General features: G+C 36.4%; 2 protein-coding genes across 10 annotated transcripts in view; both read right to left on the reverse strand.

Moving 5' to 3' along the window:
• Positions 1–3,511, reverse strand: part of CASC3 (CASC3 exon junction complex subunit) — a 43,531-nt gene extending 40,020 nt beyond the window's left edge. For 2 of the 8 annotated variants that reach the window (XR_009154833.1, XM_058180195.1), the window contains exon 1: positions 3,242–3,509. Coding sequence is in view for 7 of the 8 variants with exons in the window: in XM_058180195.1 (XP_058036178.1) it covers positions 3,242–3,451 (210 nt within the window). In the remaining variant the exon portion in view is untranslated. The other 6 variants (XM_058180199.1, XM_058180198.1, XM_058180200.1 and 3 more) reach the window with 4 other exon arrangements.
• A 3,148-nt stretch (positions 3,512–6,659) lies between these two features.
• On the reverse strand, positions 6,660–24,833 carry MSL1 (MSL complex subunit 1). 2 transcript variants are annotated; one of them, XM_058181851.1, is made up of 8 exons: positions 22,780–24,833; positions 17,855–18,081; positions 15,900–16,276; positions 11,716–11,780; positions 10,407–10,474; positions 9,861–9,985; positions 9,625–9,697; positions 6,660–8,933 (listed from the first exon to the last, which is right to left on the reverse strand). In XM_058181851.1, the coding sequence occupies exons 1-8, from the start codon at positions 23,542–23,544 to the stop codon at positions 8,843–8,845; spliced, it is 1,791 nt and encodes a 596-aa protein (XP_058037834.1). In that variant the 5' UTR covers positions 23,545–24,833; the 3' UTR covers positions 6,660–8,842. The 2 variants fall into 2 exon arrangements, 1 of the variants encoding a protein (XP_058037834.1); XR_009154994.1 differs by lacking the exons at positions 6,660–8,933; positions 9,625–9,697; positions 9,861–9,985 and having other exon boundaries at positions 15,776–16,276.
• Positions 24,834–25,923: the final 1,090 nt, after the last annotated feature.

Consider the following 25,923-nt stretch of genomic DNA (forward strand, 5'->3'; position numbering starts at 1 on the left):
TTTATCAAAGAAAAAAAAAACAGGCAGATGCAAATATGGTACATTAGACTGCTCTAGAAATGTATTTTATTATAAAAAAATAGATGAATGAATTTAGCATGGTTATCTTCTAAACAACCGAGTATAATAGTTGCTTTAAGATTGGACATAGTCTGAGGAGATCCAAATTAAGAATTCTCTTGGCTTTGTGCTTTATTAGATGATTTTGTACCAGTTATTACTTCTTAGTAACATACCTGCCAAACTACCATGAGGAAAATATTGGAGGAATTATTATGTATACAGCTTTGAACTTCTGAAAGAATGATTAGCATGTCAATGCAACAAATAATCATACAACTATAACAGAGTTTCATTATCAGGTTATAAATATTAGGAAACGATGGAATTGTATTAAAGCTACAGGAAGATATCCTACTTGGAGTGCAATTCCAATAGTTTTCACTGAAAACAATTATGTCAATTAGAAATGTATGGAATGGAATGCCTAATAAAAAAGGATGACTCTTTTTTCCATGTGACATTCACTTTATTGGGAAGCCAAGCTTAAAAATTAGGAAAAAGATATGGAAAAATTGGATGGAAGTGGGGATTGACAGATGAGGAAGATGAATTTTTAACATATGTTGTGTTAAGAGATAAATATCATCTATCATCTATCAATGGCAATATTTATAGCTACAGTATTTGTTAACAGTGTTTGAACCAACAACATTTTCACCCAAGATACAAGAACAACTTGTTAAATCCTTGTTTAACAATCTATTAAATAAAAACCTATTAGTTTTTGTAGATATTTGTCATAAATTTGATATGCAGATGCTGAGAAGTGAATAGAATTAGAGGTTCCTATATTCCTTATGCAATAGGAGTGTCTTAACTTCTATAGCAGGAATGTCAATGAACCTTAGACTATAATTTATAAAACAAAAAATCATTTGAAATTTAATGGAATCCAATATTATTTGTATAGAAAAGGACTAAGATAACATTTTGTTAAAGATGTAATAATGATAATGCTTCTTTAAAATGCATTTTTTATAATGTCCTATACTCACTAAATTTTGGGGGAAAAGTAGATTATATGATTGTACAACAAAAGGTAAAATGTTCAGAAGATAACAATCACTTGACTATGCATCTAGGAAAGGAATTTAACTGTGTAAATGGCCATGTTCTTACTATGACCAAAAGACCGATATTGCAGCATTGGTAAGATAAAGGTATGGTTACATTCACAAAATGGATTGAAGACCTGATTACATGTGCAATCTATTAGAGAATGGCCTAAAGATATTTTATCTCTAATATAATGAGATATGGACTCATTTAAGTATATTAGAAATAAAGAGATACATAGTTGAATATTTTTATTAGTATATATAAATCTGTAACAGTTTATTGTTATGATGCTGTATTTTATGTATTTTTTCATCTTTTCAAATACTTGTTATGAGCTTTTTTCTTTAAGTATGTATTTTCATCATAATTATCTTTGTATATTGTTCTTGTATCTTTTTCAATTATTTAAAAAGCATTAAATAAATTTCCAGTCAGCATCTTTCATAGATAACTTAATAGGGGAATACTACTTTAAATCACCACATCCTTAATTTTTCAAAGAATAATCCACCACTACAACCCCCACCTCCCCCAAAATTCCAGGACACAGATTTTTTTCATTTTTTCTTGATATTTTGGTTATTTTTCTTATTCTTAAACTTGTTTATGTGTGCTTTTTTGACTCCTGTTTAAAACTGAGCCTGATTGTTGTTAGGAGTAATTATTTTGTTATGTTGTAAGTAAAGCATCAGGATATTCCAAAAGAAAGAAGACATCTTTTCCTTCTATTTACAGGAAATCCTGCCTGATGAAACATTAGGATAATTTTATTTTCTTCATAAGAGCAAGAATATGAATAATTTTCTTTAGGGGAAAAATGTCCCTTGGAGATGATTAGTAATTCTTGGAAAATGTTAGAACCCAAAATTATTATTGAATACATGCTTTGTCCAGGTGCATTTTTTAAAATGAAAACTGATCTATATTTAGTTGTCCACATTAGCAATTTAGATGTTCCTGAGACATCTAAGCTTCTATGTACCTAAAAAACATAGATGTTATCTGTGTCTCCATACAAACACAAGAGAACAGATAACAAGAATGTGTCAATATATTATTTTACAGATTTTACTTTCTTACAGAAATATTCACAATGGTAATATAATATTACCATTTAATATACAATACAAAAAAGGTATACCAAGCCTAAATTAAAGCTGCAAGATCTGAATGTTAACTCCTAAGTACTTATACAGTTTTTAATATGATAGAAAACAGGTTCAAAATAGAAAAACATTATACAGAAAACATTGCTACTTGTTAAGCGTAAATGTAGGTTTGCTAAATGTTAAGTGTAACAGATACATTGTAAAATAATCTCTAACTCCTGCATCTACCAAACAAAATCCTTTATTTGCACAATAACCCCTTTTCTGACTCTGAACTTTCAATACACCTGTTATAATTTACCAAGAATTATTTTCAAAGTAGAATACAGTATCAATTTGGATGGCTAACCTAACCTATTGCCAGTTTCAAAACGCCACAACAAAATATTCAGGATCACATTTTCATGACTTATTACACAAAACCCACAATGCCTATTTAAAAACGCAGCTCAGATGTAAAATATGACATGCATTCAAATGTAAATAGTATTTTACCTACTAGAAAACTAAGAAGAGTGTGTAATCTCAAAGAGACTTAAGAAACAAAGTTCAATTTAAATACCCGCAAAATAAAAGACACCATTATTTTAAATTTGCTTTACCACCACCATCCTTTGTCTTAGAATAACAGGTACGCACCTTCTGCATACTGTATTAAACTCAGAGATACAATTTTGTTTAATGCAGCACGCAAACGGAAGTGGTAGCTATCTACTTCCGAGACGACAGAACGGCTATGGAGAAAACATCGAAAAGAAACCCAAATACTAGCTTGTTTCTCCCCATCCAAGAGGAACCTTGTGGGCTATTAAGTCAGCGACGAACTAATGGAGTACTCTGCACATGCTCAGAACCACTTTCCCCTCCCCGGCTCTTCCCAACTTTCCAGGAGCCGCCCAAGGAGAGGATCGTTATTCAAAACCTCCCCGCTATAATATGCAAAGGAAGGCGGGGAGCCGATCGTAAGAGCTTTCCCGTTCCCTCTTTCCCTTCCGGATCTTTCCACTCACACACTCCGAGTCGGCCGGGCTCCCTCCAACCGCCACCGGCGCCTCCACATTTTCAGTACCAGCAGTAGCACCGGTGGTGCTTGCCGGTCCGGCTAAGCCAAAGCGGTGACTGCCGCTGTGCGGGGAAGAACCTGCGCTTCCAGGCGGCGAATCGGACTCATCCTCTTCGCTGCTATCCTGCGAAGCGCGCTGCCTCCTACGATCCGCCATTTTGACAGGAACCAAAAAGGGAAACAAGAAAAGCGAAACGGTTAGAAGGAGGAGGAAGAGGAAGCAAGGCCCAAAGAGGATGACGGGTAAAGAAGGTGACGTCCCATCATGGAAAGACTACGATTCCCAGCAACCAACGCAGGTTTTTTTTTTTTTCAAAACAACCATTCGTTCACCCAGAACTCTGTGCTTCGAGCGCCCGAGGAGGCACGGAGCTCCTGACTGAGGGAGAAGGTTGCGCGGAGAAAAAAATTCGCGCCCAATCAAGGGCGATGACATCACGAGAAAGCGGTTCAATAGGCGGGGAAGCTGGGGGGGGGCGCAGAACTCCCTGCGACAGTGTCACGTGCTTTTATATATATATATCTATCTCTAATCTATATATCTAAATAAATAAATAAATAAATATTTATATATATCTTCTAAACTGCTGCATGAGAGGTGGGGACGGAAGGTGTCTTGCTAGTGCGGCTAGTCAAAAATAGCATGACGTTTTCCCATTGCAGGGATTACATCATTCCAGTTTTCCTGCAGTGCTAAAATAGTTGAGGCGCAGCAGCCTCCTCTGGAGAAAACAAGACTAGCCATTAGTGTTTAAAAGAACAGCAGCTTATGTGAGGCTAAGGTAGCCAGGGAGATAACAACGCAAAAGGCGATCCAGACGTTAGGCGATGCGGATGTCAACAGTGCTGTCTTTGTGCATCATTCTGGCAATTATTATTATTCTATTACAGGACCAAATGCCATGAGGAGGGGGCTCATCTCCATATTCTGGTCAGGTCTTTCCCACGCTATATTTGGTGGCAAAGCCCCTGAGGATGGGAGGAGCCCTGACTAAACAGGTTTCTGAGGTGTTGTTTCTTGCTTCCCATTCCACTCTGCAATCTCTTCAGAAATCTTTCTGATCTCTTGAAGCCATCTTAATTCAAAGGCTACGTCATTTTATGGCGAGGAAATTTATAATGTGAATATAAATTTATAATATTCCACCGATTAACTTCATTGGGTTGACTCCATTTTATATGAGATGGAAGAAAAGTATCCCTATCCATTTTCTGCCTACTGCATTTTCATACACCTTTATCATTTTTCTCCTTTTTTCTTGTTAAAAACATCAAAATACAGCCTTTCTTTTTAAAGGAAATTTATTTTGATTTTCATTGACTTTTTTTGTAATTTGTAAATAATTTTATTACAGTTGTACTTGACTAATAATTGTCATTTTTTGGCCATAAAAATATTCAGAACATCATTTTTTTCACCCAGGATTTGTGTAGGGAATGGGTTAGGGCTGTGACGGTAAACCTATGGCATGTGCACCGGCTAGCTGCTCTCTTCCGGGTTATGGCACACACACATGCCAGCTGGTCTTTGCGCCAAGACCAGCTGATTGGTACGCATGTGCGCAATGGAACCCAGAAGAGCAGCTGGCCGCTGTGCATGCATATCAGCTAGCTGCTCTCTTCTGGGCTCTGGGTTGTGCTCCAGTTTCAGCACTCGGTGCCAAAAAGGTTAACCATCACTGGGTTAGGGATTCTTGTTTATTTGAGCAATATTCATTACAATTATTGACTGTCAAATCTTTAAGGAAGATTGCCACAAAGGAATAGACGTTGGGCTAGTATCTGTTTTGACCTAATACTGCTTGGAACTGCCTGCCTAGGAAAGAGCAGAGCAGTACCAACTTCCCAAAACCTTCAGGCAGTCCATGGGAATACCACAATTGATGACTTCCCTCAACATGGTGGACTGAGTGACGGTGATTTTTTCTGTCTCCTGTAAACAAACAGCTGATTATGCCATCAAAGCTGGCTATTTGGCAGTTCATTCCCCAGATTTGAACAGGAGCAACTAGAACAATTCAAGATGACCATCAGATAATTATGTACCTGCTGGGAAGAGGGATCTTGATAATCACAATTTTCAGTAGAAGCCATAAGAGGGTCAGGTTTTCCATCTTTTCCTTCCAGCTGTTATATTTAAGCATGCTTTGGTTTTAACTGCAGTTTAAAGTTTTCTTTACTATTTGATTTATATTTTTAACTGTTAATTGACTGACTGAATGCTGACATCCTACAATCCTTGTTGGATTTTAACTTAAACTTTTGGTGTTTTCTTTTTACTGTTTGAGTTTTAAATCACTTTCACTTTTGCTGTAAGGAAGTCAATGGCAAAAGGATTTATCCCGGGTGATGAAAATCAGCCAATTTTTACTACAAGGATTCTATATTTTACCAGTTTTTAAAAGCTTTGGTCTTATTTTAACTTCTGATGGAAAATTTCCTTTTTTTTCTAACTACTTTTTATTGTGGGAAATTTTATCTCCATTTTTCTCTAAGGTTGTTCGGTTATGGTACCTTTACTGCTCTAATTGAGATTGAAACTGCTTGCACTTTTGTCATGAATGTTCAACTACAAAAGAGTTTTGGACTATATTAAAATGTAAATATGAATATAAATAACAATAAAGGATTTAAATACAATATTATATATATTCTTTACTGTCTACAAAAAGAGATAAACTCCTTTGGGATGCCTTTAAAATGCTTTTCAATTTACAAATTCTAACTGTAAACTTGGATAAAAAGATTGATAAATTAACAACAATGTTAAAGCAACCCCAACAGCCAGATACAATAACAGCTAGACTAGACTTACAGTCAAATGTATTGGAATCTAATCTTTTGCTGGGAGATATGAAGAAAAAGGAGTCTGGCTTGAGAATTTCAGGCTTGGTGGATAAGATTAAAAGAGGCACGAATATAAAAGATTGAGATGATAGAACTGATGAATGATGGACTGGATTTTCTTCAGATGGATGGAATTTGGAGTGTGCATTTATTATGTTTAATCAGAAAGCAATTGACAAGAGTTTTTATTTAGAGAGGTTTTCTGACAACGCATGCAGTGGAGATACTTACAACAGAATGACTGGGGAATGAGATGCAATTGTTAGGAAAGATCCCTATAAAAATTTTAAGAAAAAGTATTACTAAAAATAAAACAAAGATATTTGATTCTGAACAGATCAGAGATGGGGGCTGTGATAATTTGTGGTTGTAGACTTTCTAGGAGTTAAATACAATAATACGTCATTATCAAAGGATTTTGAGGTTTAACTTTGCTGGTAACAGGTTTGCCTTTTAAAATAGTGTGTACTGATTATAACGATGAGGCAATGTCAAATGAGGCAATACATGACATGACAAAAGCAATAATCTTTTCATTTTATTGCAAAAAAAATTATTTCAATTTTGTTTAAACATACAAGCAGAATTTATCTTTTAATACTCCTTGTTAACACTGTTTAAACTAAATGAACAAAGCAAAACAATTTTAAAAACAAAAAAATGAACATTAACAGCCACAAATTTGGTATTTACAAACTTTTTTCTTTATAAGTTATTTACAAGACAACTGATTTTACATATTGAAAATGGTATAAAAAGAATGCATTTGCAGACAATCACATTTGAAAGGGCGGAAAAAACAAGAGAAAGGGAATTATAGACAGTTTTTAGAACTACCATAAAATTGGTTAAAAAATGTTTGTTTTAAAAAATCAGGTATAATTTGCATTGGCTTTTTTCTTAACAAAGTTTCAAATGTTGACCTCCCTACAGAGTGGGAAACTATTTTTTCCAGCCCATTCCCAGTTAACATCCACTGAAAACTGTTTCTACAAACCCTACCTATTTCCATATGCCTAGTAATCTTTTTTATGATGCATGTATTATAACTGATTGCAAGTCTTTCTGAGTCAACATTCTGTTTATTGAGGGAAGAGATAATATGCTGTTTTATTCAGAATATAAATTGAATTATTTCTGATAACTGTCTTATTGTGGGTTAAATAAAAACATTGTCTTCTGAAAATGGAATATTGATTCAAGAATTGATCATGTGACACATTTCTAATTACGTTAGAAAAAGCAAGATCAAGTTTGAAAATCAACATTGTATTCAAGAAGCTTCTACCAAAAATCTGCTTCTTTGAAACATCCACGCTTGTACTTGGCAGGGGACAAAAAATAACCACTTATGGATGCATGCTGGCATGCTAAAAAGCAAAAGATCCAAATACACCCTTATTTAAAACAAATCAGGCAAACATTTTGCATTACTTCAACTACAATAGACTACATGGCAGAAAAGAGGATCTGTCCTTGTCATTTTAATTTCAAGTCATAGAATATAACTTTTTAACAATGTTTATATGAAGTGTGCTACCTTTGGTGGAAAAAATAGTACTTTAAATTCTCAGGGGAAATTGCCCAGAAGTGTGACTGCAACTGTCCTGAAACACTTGGAAATTAAAATGGACAATGGAACTATTTTTTTAGTGTCCTCCATAAATGGTGCAGAAAATTATATTTAGGGTTATTTTACAATTTAAAAAACTGAAACCTCCAATTATCTAGAAATTTCAGCCGTCTAAAAAAAAAAGTTCATTTCAGTATTCCCGTTAAGCAGGCAATACACAAACAAAGGCAGCTTCCAAAAATGATGTAGATCAGGCAGAAGGACATGCGATTTTACACGAATTCCCTACACTCAGGGAAGATAAAAGTATTGATTTCCACTTACTATAAAAGTTACAGGATTATGATTGGCTTAAAAAAGTGCCAAACTTTAAAACAATCACAATTTGAAGTTTAAGCTATTTCTCAGTATTTCCATTGAGAAACCCAACTGTCCAATTTTTTTTTAAAAACTAAATTCACAGTTTTGACAAAATATTTGGTTAAACTAAACAAAAACTTCTAGAGACAAACTAGCATTGCATGGTTATTTCTGGATTTTGCCAAATTATATATCAGAACCGTGACAAAGATGTGAAGGCATGCAGCTCTTCACTACTAGAACTGCCTGCATTCAGTATTACAAATTCAAGACCTGATTACTAATTGTAATTTGAATCAGAAAGCATGAAAGGAACTCATTAAAAAGCCTTGAAAAGACACTGGGGCAGGAGAAAATACATGAATCAATATGTGGATGCTTTCTAGAACAGCAGTTAGAAGCAATATGTTAAATGAAGTGTCTTGTGTTGCTTAATGATGGATAACCCCTTCCCCCAAAGTGGATTGTACTGGTTGCAGTTATCCAATACAGCTTAACAGAGGTGGCATACCATAAATTGTTAACCCTATTCTCTCAACACAAATTTCCAATATTTTCTACCAAGCAAACAAAAAAATATATATGAAAAAAGTGAAAAAACCCAGGGGGAAAAAGTGTAACCATAAGAAATATTTATAATGAACAAGAATATACATCATGAAGGATGGTAGAAGAAAAAGACATAACAAAACATGTCCTGTTCTCTGCCATTTGGAGCAAATGACACAGGCCGACCATCAAAGACAGATTTCTCCTAGTTTGATACACTTATTTCCTGCATGTCCGATGAGGAGTCTGTTTCTTTTGCATCTCTAGCCGGCAACGACTTCGTTCATCCAGCCATGGCAGTTCAAAGTTCCTGCCAGACAGAAAATGGCCCATAGATGATTATTTGTGATGTTGAAAAGAGGAGAATGGTTAGCAATTCTGTCTACATTTGCATAATTTGGCTACAAGTCTACATTCTGGCAGCAAAGAAATTAAACACAAACCATAAGCACAATTTCTAGATAGACATAACATTTGAATACAGAGGATATTGAATTGTAGCTATTGAAAAGTGTTTTATCAAGACGAGCATTCTTTTACAATATTGGAATAATATAATAATGTTTGCTGAATAAACCATAATTGGCTGAATTTACAATATCTGCTATCCCTTAAGCAATAGATTACAAACTAACAAATCCATCCACATAACATGCTATGATGAAACTTAAGCAATCACACTGTGGTATCATGCAACGTGTAAAGCCAGTTATTATTGTAGAAAAAAGTTAATTTTAAGTCATGGGAGCTAAAACTAAAAACCAATTACTTTTGCCCATGTATTTTATCAATACATTTTCATCTTTTTACCTTTGCAATATGAAAGGAAGGAAACCAGGACTGCAAGAACACAAGTAGTAAAGGCCAAAGAAATGTAATTTGTATGATGTTCACCATTAGAATGCAAGAATCCCATCAAAGCAGAAAAAAGAATCTCTGTTACAAGTTTTACTAAGTACATTCTTCCTTAATGCAGATACATACTACTTTGGTATACTTACTGTGGAGTTAATTTTGGTAATGGTCGGCCAAACGCTACAACAGGTAAATATGGGGTGATCGTCAAACTTTCAACTAGAAGTGGAAATGGAAGAAAGTGTTATTTTACATATTTAGCTACAATGTTCATTCACATTATCATACTTATTTGAAAATACCTGCTTTTACAGTAGAATAATCCCAATCCAAGATTCTTTGGGCATAAAATAGAGTTATGAGAATTTTGACAACCACTCACCATCGTCTGACTCTGGGAAAAATGAGGTAACTTCAGGCTCAGATTCCTGAATTCCTTTCTTTTTATACATTCTAAGTTGCAGTCGTTGCAAAATTCTTTGCTCCCGGATACGCTGAATATCCCACCTGTGAATGGAGTGAGCAAAACAACAACAGAAAAGTTTCAAAATTTTCATTTATGGGAAATTTGAGTGTTTTAGGTTTTATAAAAATCAGCATGTCAAGAGTAGTGCATCTCTGTATTAAATGCTTTTCAATTTATATACGTTATCCCAAGTTCTTGTGTTACAGACAAACCATAATAATTCCTTGCTAGATGAAAGTGCTATCCTGCTTCTTCAACTAAATACAAATCCCCAATCCAAAGTCATTCAGCACATAGTATAAGCCACATGCATAATGGTAAAAAACAGATTTAAGATATACTACTTGCATAAAACCTTTCATACTACATGCTTATCTGCTTGCAATCTATGCAAACTTTATTGTTAAATGAAAGCAGATACTGAATTTACAGGCATATAAACAGCTTTAATTCATCACTCACCTTTTTCTCCTTTTCTCATCCAATTCCAACTTTGCATGTCGTTTGGAAAAGACACTGTCATCTAAGTTCTGTGAAAAATTTAAGGAGAAAAAAACCACAGGTAATATTACATGCTGTACTTTTCACAGTATCTGAGTTCCTGTTTCCATTTTCTGATGGAAAGCATTTAGGTCTGCCTTGCCCATGTGTTCATAAGATGCAGATTTAAATTTTGCTTTATTATAAAAGGAAATAGGACTGAAGATGTTCAAAACTGATTGCCAAGTTTTCTTCTAGGAGACCAGATGTCTTTTTTGTATCTGCAATACCACTGGAAAAATCTATTTATTAAGATATTATTACTTATTACTTTTCCCATCACTGTTTATAAATACAATGCTACAAAAAGTATGACCTATCTAAAGTTGTTCATTCAAGAAACAAAATTTGAAAAAGTTAAGCAAAAGTTAGGTTAGTTGTGAAATTGGATAAGTTAATTATAGTAAGTTTTAAATACAAATATAAATGAATAATTCTGCAAATCAGTATTTTATTTAACAGTCTGTATTATTTAAATGATAATGGTTAAGCATCTCGTATCATGTCCCTCGAGTATGAATACTAGTTGAGGGGCAGGATTGGATTAGTTTTATCGAAACTGAAATGCTTGTATTATTACAAGGATTTTGAAATTGGTTCTTCTTTGGTATTTAGCTTTCCAGTTTGAAATGCTCTGATTGTATTATTAGTATATTTCCAGCTGACATGCTCAGTGTCTTTAACGGCTGAGCCATAATGCCCCCTTTTTAAAAAAATGAATAAATTCCCAAATATATTTCTTTGAAAGTGCTGAAAATTCTGAATCTATCTCCTGAAGTAACATACTGAATTTATCAGCGGCTTAATGAATTAATTTGGTATTTAATTTTAGGTGATAAAATTGTGCCAGGGTAAATAATTTGCCATCAAGAGTTTAGATGGCTTCAGGAACTCCTCAAAATATGTATCTCACAGCCACTAAGTTGCTAATGCAGATCAAGAAATAAGCATTACAAAATTTACCAGAGCAAAAAAGCAGAGATTGCCCATTTTATCTGATATTTCAATGTGTTTCCATAACATAAATTGTTATGGAAACAATGTTGCAAAAAATATCTAGTTGAACAGTATGGTTTAAAAACTCAAATATATTAGGGTGGCTGTCTATATAATTATAGAATATATAAACTATAGTTCTTCCATAACAGCTTCCTAGATTACCAATTCTACATCAGCAATTATACCTAGTCATGTTGCTCAATTCTTACTACAAAGTTATTTGCTTACATACCTCCAGAAGTTCAGAAGGATTCATATCTTTCAGGGGCTCTACTGTGTGGTCCCTCCATGATGGAACTAAGAAAGAGAAAACAGTGTTATGATACTAATTTTAAAGAAATATTTCAGTGAAGGAAGCTAATGTTGTAATCATCAAACATTCAGAGTTAATTTAGGTTAGACATTTCACTAGTATTAATTACTTAACACCTTTATCTTCCTTTTAACCATTCTACAAGCATATTTGAATTTTATTTTTAGAGAACAATTTTTCAATATTATGAAAAATTTCAATATTAACTTGTTAAACTTACTTTTAAAAACTTCCCCACACCCAAGTTCACATAATGCTTTTTGATTTTATTCTCAAGCACTCTCTGACAAAGACAGGATTTTCTCAGTCAGCTTTGGAATTCAGCAAGACTTTAATTTCAGCAATGTTCAAATATTACAATCCAAAATGAGTGCTGTGAAATTGTAATTGTTCAGTGGTAAGAGACCACTTTTTATAAAATTTTATAGATGGTTTTTAGTATTTAATCTTGCAAAATCAATCATATATTTATTATCTTTTAGTGTCAATAATCTAGAACTGAACTGAAATGATCTCTCCTTTTCTTAGGTTGTACAATTTGATATAATCAAAATTCTCCTACAGAATATGGGATGGTTCTAAACCATAATACCAAGCCATAATATGGTTATCTGATTTTGTTTTAACAAATTATATAATCTTGCCATTGTGGTTTATAAAGGATGGATTATGACAATGTATTCTGGGAATCAGACGAGCCAATAACTAATCAAACCACCATATGGCTTACAATTATGTAATAAACAAATGTTTATTACATACATCTTAAATAGTTTAAAGTAGATATTCTGGTTAAAAGTAGCTAAAAAAGCTTAATTTTAGCCAAACTTTATAAACGAAATCCATAAAAGGCCATTTACCTACACATACCTGTATCAATTATAATGTAAACAATCAGTGTCCTAACATTACAAGGAAAAATGACTTTCAGACTATGAATTGGTCTTTATTTTTCATAAACCAATTGCCTACTTTACAATAATCTGCTGGCTGTTAAAACAACACTATGTTTTCTATCACAATGTTTGTAAAGTTACCTGGAACATTTTCTGAAAGTTATCAAGTTAACTTTTTGAAGACATTTAATACTCTGAAGTTTATCTCTGGTGACCATTTATTCAAGATATTAACAGAGGTCTCACAAACTAGAGCTAATAGAAACCGTTACAAAACCTTCTGCGTTTAATCCAGTTCTAGCTCTCACTGAAAAACTGATTAAGTACACAGGATCCTGCCTTAAATATTAGCTCAATACTTTTTAAAAAGAGAAAGGGATTCATGAATACTTATTATCCTTTTTACAAATGAATTACAAATGAAAATTTTCAGAGTGTTTGAGACATATGACCAAGTAGCTATTTTCATTGAGCCTGACATCTAAACTGCCCCAAAGTATCAAATTGGCTGCAGATGAAGTAAGCTGGTGGACTTAATGAACCTTTAAATAAATACAGCAAGGCAATTATTAAGACACAAGCACTTATGTTAGCAAAAACAGCCAAAAAGACATGAGCAAAGCTAAAGACACAAAGAGAGATTAGGCTCTGAATTTGTTGTTGTCATTCTACTATATACAATTACAACCTGACATTAAAAAAGAAACTAACTTAAAAGAGAAAGCACTGGCCACAATCTGGTGTGAGAGGGGAAAAAACCCTCAAAAGGAAATTACTTCGCAGCTTCTCCAACAAATGAATTTGTCACTTTTTGAGACATTATAAAAAGAATAGCAAAATAAACTGTGCTACTATGAAAAACATAGTGAATGGCAAATTCTATCTTATTTAATATCTGCATTCAACATATTAAACCTTAAATTAGAACATTTTTGTCTAATGTGTTGTATGAATTAGCCCATAGTTTATGGTTTGAATATATTGTACTTAAACCATGGTAAGATTATTTGATGAGTTAATATATAATATGACCCATGCAAAGTAATCACATTTCAAGACCACCACCTACTGAACAGTGATACCTATGGAGAAAGGCTAGTAGGAGTAACCAAACTATGTATGTAATATTTTGTCACATATCTTCTTCTCAGTTCCATCAAGGCACCTAGAGAGACTATATACTATACTACAGTTTCTCTTATATGCTTAAAAACTGATTGAAGAAAGCCTGCTGTTGGTCATATTTCAGTAATTCTGCCCTGAAGCTTAATCTCAAGATATAGTTATTATTCATGGAAGGAATCAACTACTTCCTGAAAAGCCTACAAAGAAGGAATTTTAAACAAACCATTGCTGCATAAATTCATATAGTGGTTATTCTCTATCTGACTGAAACTGTATGATCCCACTCCTATGAAATAAGGATGTGTATATTAAGATGCTCTTCTGTAAATGCTTCATTCCATGTCTCAAATATAGCTCTCATGGATAAAGATACAAAGGTATGCTATATGGTTGCAATGATTTAAAGTCTCAGATGTTATGCTGGAAGATGCTTTCAATTGTCTACACTATAAAGATAAAGCAATTAAACTATCATACTTCTCTTCTAGTCTTCTAATACTACCAGCTTTTATACACACTTAAATGTTCCCCACGTTTTTGAAATATTTTAGTTATTTTTAACTTATGAAATCAGAATTAAAAATAACATAATTAATTTACATAAATAAGTCTGATCTTGTTTGCATATTACAGTAGGCCTGAATTTCTTCAAATATTGACTACTGTCAATCAGACTATATAACCAAAACCACTGGTCAATCTGCTCTCAAGAACAAAAAATGTAAAATCTCTTTCCATAGCACCATATCTAGAACCTATATTTGCTGTCTTATCCATTTAGTACTAGAAGTCACGATTTGTTCATGTTTCCGATCCTTGAGTTGTAAAGCAGGACAAGGATCTTGGTTTACAGAACAATCTGATTAAATACTTTTTTCATTTATCCATTCACACTTATAGGTCAATTAGCAGCAACAGAACAGTGTGTGGCAGCAAATTAGCTTATTGACAATAAGACAAAATTCTAGAATATTTGACTCATTGTGATATGTGAACCCTTCCTGATTTTACATTCTTTGTTTCAATATGAAGTACAACTGGAACTTTGCTACGGCTTTTCTTAACAATGCAATAGGTATCATCAAGACTCTAAAAACACTTGACTTTACATCATATCTTAGTATTTTGTTACATTAGAGCATTGGCAATTCATTATCTTTATAATTTTTTTAAAATAGTCTGATCAGAATAACTTAATCAGGGTTCTGTATGCTAATCCCCCTCTTCTAATCCTCAGTAGGGCCAACATTTATAGCCAATCTATAACATTAATCCCATTTTATGTATTTTTTGCTTCCTCTCCATTTCTACTTTTCCATTTCTACTTTTCCTTCCTTCCTTCCTTCCACTTTCTTCATTTAAAATAAAATAGCTGCTGACAAAATTTATTCCTCAATTCAGAATGCACTACTACCGTAGTTTGGATACTGATTCAGACAGATGGATTTCAAAACTTAACTCCATCTTGTCGTACAGGGTGAAAAATTGTTATAGCAGCACCCTCTATATTTAAGATAAACAATTGCCACAAAAGCTTAACCTTAGTAGTAACTAAAAAACACGTCTGAGCAACTTTGCAGTATTGTACAATCAAAATAAGTTATAACCAAGGAGTTGCCTAGGAAGGAAATGAAAGCAGAAAGAGATTCCAGAAATACTTTTTAATCATACAAACAAATCCATTAAGCTAATTTTTAAGAATTAGTTAGCTGATACACTTTTTTTCATATGCACAAACCAATCCCTCCCCCCTGAAATATCATGAAAGGGAACAGAAAGTGACAGAAAGGGATGTTTATTGCATATATAATGAGCATATTGCGATATAAATGTCACAGTTATCAATAAATATCACCACAGGCCATTAAACAGCGTGGTTGATCTTCATACACTGCTCACACACAGTCTAGAACAGAGAGGGTTTCAAAGGCTTCGATATTTCAGACCCAGTCAATTACCTGCATCAACATCACTCAGAAATGGAATGTTGCTCTCTAGCTGTCTTCAAGTATTAATGAGTTCCATGCCCCCTCCAACCCAATACCAGGCCAATCATCACAAAGGGATAAGCAAGCCTCTTACTTGCTACAGTCTCCTCCTTCTTGGGAGAAGGTTCTCGTAATGGAGAAGGAGGTGGTTGATGCCATCGGCACAAATACATTTCAGTGGTGGAAAGGTATGGCAAATCTTCTATTTCACTGCAGGAGCCTTTGTCCTTTGAATGGCACCCAGGTCCTTTCAATGGAGTTGAAGACTTCAACTGTGTGTCCACCAATAATCGTGTTTTCTCTGGAGTCTCCTGACTTCGCAGTTCACGTCTGCTTATTGACTCAGTTAAAGAACTACTGGGTTCCTCCTTTAATGGAGAAGCCTTTGGAGTTTTACATTTGACTCGTGAGAATTCAGCTACCAGCTTCTTCACTGGAGTTTTCCTCTCGGCACTTCCAAATGCAGATTTTCTGCAAAAGTACAAGAAAGGTTAATAGCAAATAGAAAAAGTCTATAAAGGATCTTAGCTCTTATCTAGATAATTAAAATTAGAAAAAGTCGAACAATATTTTAGTTCTAAGATTTAAAGGAAATTCCCATATGGATTTAAGAAAAGCTTTTTTGAAGAAATCATAAGATTTAGTTAAGCACAACTATTAGGACCTCAGAACTCAGAATCATGCCAAATCAATGAAATATTCTCTTATAGCTCCTGATCATCTAGAGATAGATTTCAATATACTCAGTATTTAATAAAACCCCTGGTTTGAATAAAGTGCTTATCTCAAAACCAGCAATCAGTAGATTATCACGAATCAATAACAACTGCAAGTCATGAGCTCTCTGTCTGAAATTTAATCTCGTTATCACTCCATCTGTAAATGTAGGAGAGATGCAACAGCACTAATCTTTCTTTAAATAAAGTTGTAGGGCGTGCATAAAGTAAAATTGAAAAAGTGTGCATAAAACACTTTCATTGCTAAAAGGTAGAGCAGTAAATAATGTTTTAATCACAGACCTATCTCCAAAATTCTTCTATGGAAGTTTTTTAAATCATCAAAATATGTTCTATTTTAAAAAAGAAAAGGTAATATAAGAAATGATTATGGACATGGTAATAAAAAAGATGGTCTGTAAGACTAGAAAAGTAATACAATAAATATGTTTCCTTTTCTTTTTCCTATTATATTTTAATTTTTTTGGTCTTCTACTTAGTATTTTCTTTCTTCACTCTGCATAAAGTTCCGTATCCTAAAAGAGAATAGTAGAATGGATGTGTAAGACACACTTTTTTCCCTTGGCAAAAGGGAGGAACAAAGGCATATCAAAATATTAACATATCAACTTAACTATCGTGATACTTATGCAGATTATCACTAAAAGTAATATTTCTTGCAAGTAATTCTACTCAAGTGATAACTAAAAGGGAGAGTGCCCCATTTGACTCTGATTTGGCTCTGAAGGGGGAGTCATGCTATCCAATGACTATCAAGGGAAAGCATAAATAGCTAGAACTTTTAAAAAAATATATTAACAATATACAATGAAATTACAGGCAAAGAAAAAACAATCCAACATACAAATGGTGGGTTTCCCCACTCAAATATGTAATGTTAAAAAAATACATATCAATCCCCTCTATTCTTTGGTTAATAACTCTCAATCAAAATGCAGATGTGATGGAGATTCATTTTAGCACAACTTGTCTAATTTTTTTAAAAAGTAAGCGTACAGGTTTTGATGCTAGATTTCTTTGCATTTTAATCAAAATTAGGTTCAATGTGAATTACTTTGTGATTTGGGGATCTAGTTTCACATCAATACATAATAAATTGAATTTGATTCATTCAGAGTATATCCCTAGTCAATATTTTTGGCATTAGATTTAACCACTGATGTTTTCTTTAAAAAATTGATTTTGTAGGATATTAGGATTTGTTTGTTAGCAACAGAGAGGTCTTTCAAAGAACAAAAATTTTTCATGGTCATTAATAAAAACCTTAACAGAATAGGTTTAAAAATATATAACTGCAGCTTTCTAGTTTTACCGTTTGTGACCCTTCCCATTTCTTCCACATGGGAAATGTTTCAAAGGCAGCGGCTGGGAAGTCTCCAGGAGTTCTTGTGGTGGGCATTCTATAGGCAGCTTCTCTGGTATATCAGGGTCAACTTTTTCTTCCGTTTCATACTCTTGAAATATCTTGTGTTTGTCACGCTCATTGTCCTTCTTCACCAATTGCATCCTCCTTTCCATACGCTCAATTCGAGCAAGAAGCTAAGAAGACAACATTGCAATTTGGTATTAAAGGGTACTCCATTAACAAAATATAATGTTTGTAGTTAGTAATACCCACTTAACTTTGACATTATATAGAAACAAAGTGCAAGTTCTGCACAAGTTGCACCATTTTAATATTGCCAAGTCTGCAGTGCTTACCAGTATATTGTACACAGGTAAATCCTCAATTTATGACCAAAATTTAGCCCCAAATCTCCTTTGCTAAGCAAGGCATCAAGTGAGTTTTGACCCATTTTACAAACTTTTTTGTAAAGCAATCACCACAGTTGTTAAGTTAGTAATATGGCTGTTAAGTGAATTTAGCTTCCCCATTGATTTTGTTGGTCAGAAAGTCACAAAGGTGAGGACATGACCCTGGGACATTACAACCATGATAAATACATACCACATGTCTGAATTTTAATCATGTGACTATGAGAATGCTGAAATGGTTGTATGAAAAGCGGTCATAAGTCATTTTTTTTCAGTGCTGTTGTAATTTTGAATGGTCACTAAATGAATGGTTGTTAAATCAAGGACTACCTGTAATGATATGTTTAAAATAATTGATAAGACTAACACCATTTGGATGTAGGGAAGAAAAACATTCTTTTCAAAAATATATTATCACCCATTTTCAGCTAAATGACCAGCAACAATAATCCTTTCTGCATTAAATATGCATACTATGTTGTATACCAGGGTTACAATAGCTACCTAATGCTGCATCCTCTGCCAGGATACAGTTTTTGTTTCAAAAAAGGAAGTCTACTTCCCTTTTATGAGGAACTATCATGGATGTTACTTTTACTACAAGTAAACCATCAGAGAATAATGTTTAGAATTGTCAGTGCTACGAATTCAAATGCAAAAAGGTACATTGGAGCATGCCAAAGCATGCATAGAGCACTTATTTGCAATTCATTAAACCATACTTAACTTTTCTTGGAACTTCATTGCAGTTTCAAAGTTTCCCAGTTCCATCTGGGAAAATGTTTACTCTTAAAGCTTTTAAAAAAATGGCAGCAGTGTATATTTGCCTGTTTAAAGTGTTTAAATTAAAGCTGTATTTGAAACAACTGTAAGAATGTAGGGATTCAATTTCCAAATCAGTGAATTCAATTGCTTGGATGAGAGAAAGGTGAAATTTCTATAATTAAGAATTTAGAGAAGCAACTGTATATTTGGTTGCTTCTTTTGTTAATGTGAACTGGACCTATAGATAGTCCTTGATTTACAATTGGTTGCTTAGAAGCCAAAGTTACCATGGTCTTCCCTTGGGAGATACTTATGATCTGGATTTGAAGTTCTGATGCACCATCCCATAGTCATGTGATGGCATTCCAGGCACTCAGCAATTGGCTCACTTTTATGGTTATTTGCAGTGTCCCATGGTCATATGACCAGTTTATGGTGGTTTGACAAAACTGACATTTATTTTCATTTTCAGCAAAACCAGCCCACAGCAAACCATTGCTTTACTTAATAAAATGGGTGACCCCAACTTATGACCATCACAAATTACAACCATGATGGGCAGGCTCCCTTATGATCTTAACTTGAGGACTATCAGTATGTTCTATTTTGAATTATATGCACATAATAGTGTATATTTAATATTTCAATTTAGGACATTTTTACTCTCAGAATATTAAATTATAGATTTTTCAAGAATCACATTACCTCAATAACTGTGTGAGGCGACTAAGAAGCTGGCTAGGTACTGTCCCAGACACTTTCCCTCAACCCAACCCACCTCACAGAGCTGTGGAAAGGAAAAACAGGAGGATGGCTCAAAGCATTTAGAATATTGGAATAGAATATATAAAAAAATTGTCAGCCAAATATCAATAACTAAAAAGGAATCCAAGTAAAATTATGCTAAGCCTATAGTCCCTCAGGTTTACAAAAAACAAGAAAAGTAATGTATTTTTACCATATTGGCTTGCCTTTTTTAATTAAAAGAATGTAAAAATAAAATCAGATGAACAAAGAGCCTGCCAGATTCCAAGGGAGATGTTGCTAGAAAACAAGCACCCATAGGTGTCACTTAAAGAATATACCTTTTGTTCCAGATTATTTATTCTGTCCCCATTACAGCCACAGCTGTTAAGACTTAAGACTGATTTGAAGTATTGCAAAAAGTTTCTGATGGCTTTCAGGTGGAATAATAGTTTGACAGCTTGGCAGCTTCACACAACTCAAAAAAATTCATTATCCCCACCCATGACCAGACAATGCAAACAATATATATAAGAAATATTGCTAGGTGGGTATGTGAGGAGCACCAGTAGTTCTTTTCAATGGGGAGTGGAGGTGACAGAAAAGTGATTGGAGGGGAGGGTCAAAAAAATGCAGATGGAATCATGCAGGTGCAGTCAAGGTCCCAGACCTTTACTTATCTATTAAATTATTTAGATGGTAATTCTTGGAATGTACAATTTAAAACAAATTTCCAAAAAAAATTTTTTTAAAAAATTAGTATTGTAAATAATATGTAAGAGGCTGATGATATGAAGGAGTATATTCCAGGATTTGTATAACTGAAACTGAAAAGAAACACCTCACAGGAAGAAAGGGTGGAAAACAGAACAAAAAAAAAAGAGAATCACTGTAGATACCTTATAAATCTGCAATTAATGCAGCAACAACCAAACCAGCAGTTCTAGTATCCATCTAATTCACAAACTTTCATTTAACTCTTCTGTGTATATTCTAGCTCCTCCTGGTGTGCATATTTATGATTTGCTCTTTTTTTTTTTTTTTTTTTGCAAGCCTGTGCAGGAGCATGTGAACTACTCAGCCTCCTATCATAACATCCTTGACAGCAAAATGGCAGCTGACTCCTTCATATTGGTTAACTTTGCACAGGCCTAAGATTTTTTACACTGTAATGTTGGTAACACATTTTCTGATACAAACAGTAAAATATTAAATATTTATGCTACTACTTCCTGAAACAAGATGCTAATGCTACTATCCTACCCCACATGCACTTTGAACACAGACCCTGAAGACTATGATTAAAGCAGAGGAAAATATTTCTTTCCTTAGCAATAATGGATGCAGCAGCTGCAGGAACTGGGAAGAGGGGGCTATTTTTAGGCTGCAGACTTGTCATGCATACAGGCCAGGATTAAAATCCTTTCTGGCAATTTAGGGACAGGACCTGGAGGGGGAACAGTTAAAATAATAAGCCATCAAACAACTATTCTAGGATTCTAGGACTATAGCTAAGAAATGTACATTATGCACTTCTTGCTTCAGAAAGCACTCTCTTAAGAACAGCAAAATAAACCAATCTTCATTTGCAGCTGATACACATTCTGTCTCCCCAGTCTTCAAGCCATACCCATTTACTCTATTAGTAACAGGATAAGAAAGCAATGGACATATACATTCTTATACATCCCCATGCTTGCAGTAGGCATCTTTTTGTATGGAGAAGCAATTCTCCAGTAACATCAGCCCTCATACTCATACTCCAACTTCATAGGTTCTGAACAGCAGAATTGTACATAATTTATATCATTTTACATCTGGGAATGCATGATAGGGTATGTAAGGTCTAGACAAAGATAAAAAGGAATACCTTATCAGAGTGGCACATACTGTTTTTTCTGCAATATTCATAATTAAAAAGTGGACTGTGCTTCTGGAAAATGAGAGGAAGTAAATCCCAGAGAGAAGAACCAAGGGAGAAGATAGCACCAAACCTACATCTGTAACAATCCTTTAAATATACCAGTTAAAAGGCCCTCCCTATCCTCATTTGCTGTCCACATGACATAAACTGCATCTGGTTGTTTTGCTGCCCCCTTTAAATTAACTCATTTTCTGCCATACACTTAGAACATGCCTGTTGCTTTAAGTTAACCCTGGTGTTGCCAAAGACTTCCTGCCCTGGGGCCCTTCCCTCCTTACAAATAGCTGCAACTCTTTCCAAAATCCATATCCAAATATTACATATCTGGACTGTACTAGTGTCCTTAACCCCACTATCAGGTAGCCAAATCACCCAACAGACTTGACTTAACTTCTAGGTTATTAACTTTAAAGGTTGCTTAACCTGACATTGATCAATATTACAAGTCAAATTAATCACCAAGCTAACACTTTAGTTACACATTATATTGCTGTTTGTTGTACTAATTAGAAAAGCAACTCCAAATTTTTGAATTTTAAGAAACTTATTCTCTAGTCACAGTTAATCTCTTTCATACTATTCCTATATTTAATTTCCATTTCAGGAGTCAATCCCTAATTACACTGAACTCTTTACCAACTCTTCTACTAATGCATCTATTGTGATTGGTAGGGGGTATCTCAGTAGAATTCTTAATTCTTCTTGCTTAAATCTACAACTCATTCTCAGAACTAGGTGCCTAAATCATATATTTTGCTCTCATCCCTTTACCTATTATCAGTGCCAGTTCACCCTACCCCATCTTTCTACACATCTACACATTCACTCTCACTAAGCATGTGCACCCCTTACATTAGACGCCATGCTTTACATTAACCCCTCCCACTGTTAACACCAGGATCCCAAAACTAACCCTTCAAAAATCAGTGCACACCCAACATTTATTAACCCTTGAGTTACCAAATTTTTCCTGAACATTAGTGAACACTAATTCACTCCACCTTGAACGTTAGCCCTCTCCACCCCACATTACCCAACAGATAACTCACTGTGTCCCTCTCGGCTTTGAGTTCTTCAATCTCCTTTTCTTTGGCCTGCAACTGTTGCTGCTGCTGCTCGATAAGGTCCAACTGGAGCAGCAGAATCTGCTTGAGGCAGGCCGCCTGGCTGGAGTTGCCCCCGCCGGCCCCCATGGGGCTTTTCCGAAGGCTGTTCCCGCCGCCGCTCCCGGTGCTGCTGCTACTACTAGCACTTTTCCACTTGCCGCTTGGTTCCGATGAAACCGGAGAACCCCCGGATGCCACTGCTGGGGGTGGAGGCGGCTGCCCGGGTTCGGCCGTAGCGGAAGCCGACGACAGTAGCGGCGGCGGCGGCGGCGAGAGAGACGCTGGAGGTCCTCCAGGCCCGGCGTGGGAGCCGCCGCGCTTGCCGTCTTTGGTGGCGGTAGCAGCAGCAGCGGTGTGTCCGGGCAGCACCGCCTGGTACTTGGAGGGGCGGGAGCTGCCGGCGGCATCGCCCACGCCCGCTTGCCGAGTACTGCCTGCCGGGCACGGCGAGGGCACTAGGCCGCCCCAACAGCAGCCGCCGCCTTCCTGTTGCTGTTGTCCAGGAGCCGCAGCCGCCGGAACTATTGCCCGGCCCTTGGGGCCCGCTGCCGCCACGGGGGCCGGCACGGGGATTTGGTTCTGCGGGGGAGGCGGAGGCTGGCGGAGATGCGGCGGCGGCGGCTCCTCCTCTTCCTTCGGGCCAGGCTCCAGCAAGCCCGGCCCCGTCGTTGTCGTTGTCGCGGTTGCTTTGTAGACGGTCGATCTCATGGCGATGCAACACCTTCAATCTCCAGATTCTGCTGCGACGTCTCCTCCGCCTCCCCCTTCTCCTCTCCGCTGCCGGTCCAAATTCCCCACCTGGACCCCTCCTGGGGCGCCGCCGTCGTCGCCACCCGCCCCACCAAGACCCATCGCCTCCCTTTCTTCCTACACTACCTTCCCCCGGCCGTTTCTCCCGAGTCACCAACCTTCACAACTCCCTGTCGCTAGTGCAAGAACCATCTCTTTGCTTTTCCTTTTTACTCTTCTTTTTCCAGCCCTGCTGATGTAAGGAAAAGCGAAGCAGGGGGCCCTGCTGGCTCTCCGGAACGGAGGGGCCGCTTCCTAATAAATGCGGCTGATCCGCTTAGATCAGTCTTAGTTTCTCCTGCAAGGAATGGGGGGGAGGGGAGGGGTGCGTTTGATTCACCCTTTCCTCTCCCCCCCCCCAGGAAGGAGGAACGAGAAAAGGGGGTGGCTTTTGGTTGCTTTCCCTCTAACGGACACAGCGGTGCCCAATGGGTATTGGGGAAGGTACAGATCGGGAAAGGGGATTACGTCTTTCCTCATCGAGCAAAACCGATAAAAAGAGAGGAAAGCTTGTGGGCTGACCAAGCCAGCTCCCAAATCCTCCCTTTCTAGCGGATCCTCCTCATTGGGAAGCAACCTCCGCCGAGAACGTGGGAAAGGTTACAAGAGGAGCCGTACACAACACACGACGCTGTGTCTTATACACTGGAAATGGGAAGCTAACTTGGTTCCCTGCATAGTATCTCAATCTCGCCTACCAGCTTTTCCTCCAGCCTTTCTGTTTACAAGGTGGCCCCATATTCAGACAGAGAGCGCTGTGGAAATGAAGGGAGTTACTTCCACCTCCTGTTTATTAATAAAATTAAGTAGGGTGGACAAACTTGAGGAAAGAGGCTACTTTTACAAGCAAGTCTCAGTCTTAGCGAGGGTGGGGTGGGGGCTAAATGCAGGTGGGCTTCTTTTGCAAGGGGCGTTAAGAAAATCTTTCCTCCTCAAATACTTAATTTTGAGGGGGTTTGAAGGGGAGATGCGTGGCCTCAAGCGTCCAGGGGAGGCGCGAGAATTTTCAGGCGTTTCTCCCTTTCCTTCTTTTTTAAGCCCGAAGCCGAAAATTTGTCACACTCTGACAACACGGCGGAGTTGGGAAGGGGAGAAATTCCGATGCAAAAATCCAGGGCTCCCGTTCTGTTGAATCGGTTACCTTTAAACGGCCGCCATGGCCCGGGCCGCCTCCCGGCACCACGCATGCGCCAACCGCCATTGAGGGAAGGGAAGAGAAGCACCCTGGAGGGGGGAGGGGCAACACTTTGACTAGGTGAGGAGGAGGAAAAGGGGAAGCATAAAGGCGGGGAGGAGTAACGCAAGAGAGGCGGGAGCTGGGTTGAGGAGCTTCCCGCCTCTTCTAGCCCGTGGTAATGTATTAATAACATATTATATGCATAATGCGGATACAGAGCCTCCTATAACGCATGAGACATCCATGAAATACCTATCTCCAAAATCGGAGAGATCACCTTGAGAATGCGGAAAAAAGTATTATTCGTTTATATTACTAAACTTCAAATTTCAACAGGCATAGAGCTCAACAGCTGGTGCTCCACTAGTCAATGTTTCCACTGAGCCTTTACTGTCCTTGAGACTCTGCTCTGAGCGAGATCCATTATTCGATGGTTCAAAATTCCAAGGAAACATCACAACCTTCCCCCAGTCTGTGAACTTCCATATTTGGAAAGGTCCCAGATTGGAAGCGGTGAAAGAATACAACAGGAACTTCACAAGTGCACAAACCTCTTCCACAAGGCTCTCCATCAAGGACTACCTTGAAAGGTTTCATTATGATAATCTGTCATTTCTAATCGTTGATGAATCTCAGTTGCTCAAAGCTAGGCTGGGCAGAGGAGATCGAGAATGATAGTCACGTTTTAGGAGACTGCATCTTAAAATAGAAATGATAACTAGCATCAATTAAAAAATCAAAAAGAATATGTGTGTGTGTGTATGTATACACATACTTAGTATCCTTGATAGTGGTAGAAATGGATGAATGTAAGAATCCTTGGCTGGTGATAGTTATGCACTATATTCCAATTAATGTTGGGATTAGAAGAACCAGGAATAAATTTTCTGAGAAACTACAGCCTTCTAAAACGCTGCAATCTAGACAAAAACAAAATGTTCTGTTAGGAAGGTGGGAAACAAAATTCAGTCATTTTGGAGACCAAGAGTGAGTGAAAAAAGTAACTCTACCAAATGGTTTGTTTCAAATATAGTATGTGATTTAAGCAAGACTATACATAGCAAAGGAATCAATACAAATCTAAAAGCATGATTGATTGCTTCATGATGAAAAAGATACAA

This window comes from Ahaetulla prasina, chromosome 4 (assembly GCF_028640845.1).
Source record: "Ahaetulla prasina isolate Xishuangbanna chromosome 4, ASM2864084v1, whole genome shotgun sequence".
Taxonomy (NCBI): Eukaryota; Metazoa; Chordata; class Lepidosauria; order Squamata; family Colubridae; genus Ahaetulla; species Ahaetulla prasina.

What these genes read in the sequence shown, in the direction of transcription:
- MSL1 (XM_058181851.1), bottom strand. Translation starts at nt 23,544, where the DNA reads ATGAGATCGACCGTCTACAAAGCAACCGCGACAACGACAACGACGGGG. An exon ending in TCAAAGCCGAGAGGGACACA is followed by an intron (nt 18,082 to 22,779) that starts GTGAGTTATCTG and finishes TTGTCTTCTTAG; the next exon opens with CTTCTTGCTCGAATTGAGCG. An exon ending in GAAGGAGGAGACTGTAGCAA is followed by an intron (nt 11,781 to 15,899) that starts GTAAGAGGCTTG and finishes TCTCTTTCTTAG; the next exon opens with TTCCATCATGGAGGGACCAC.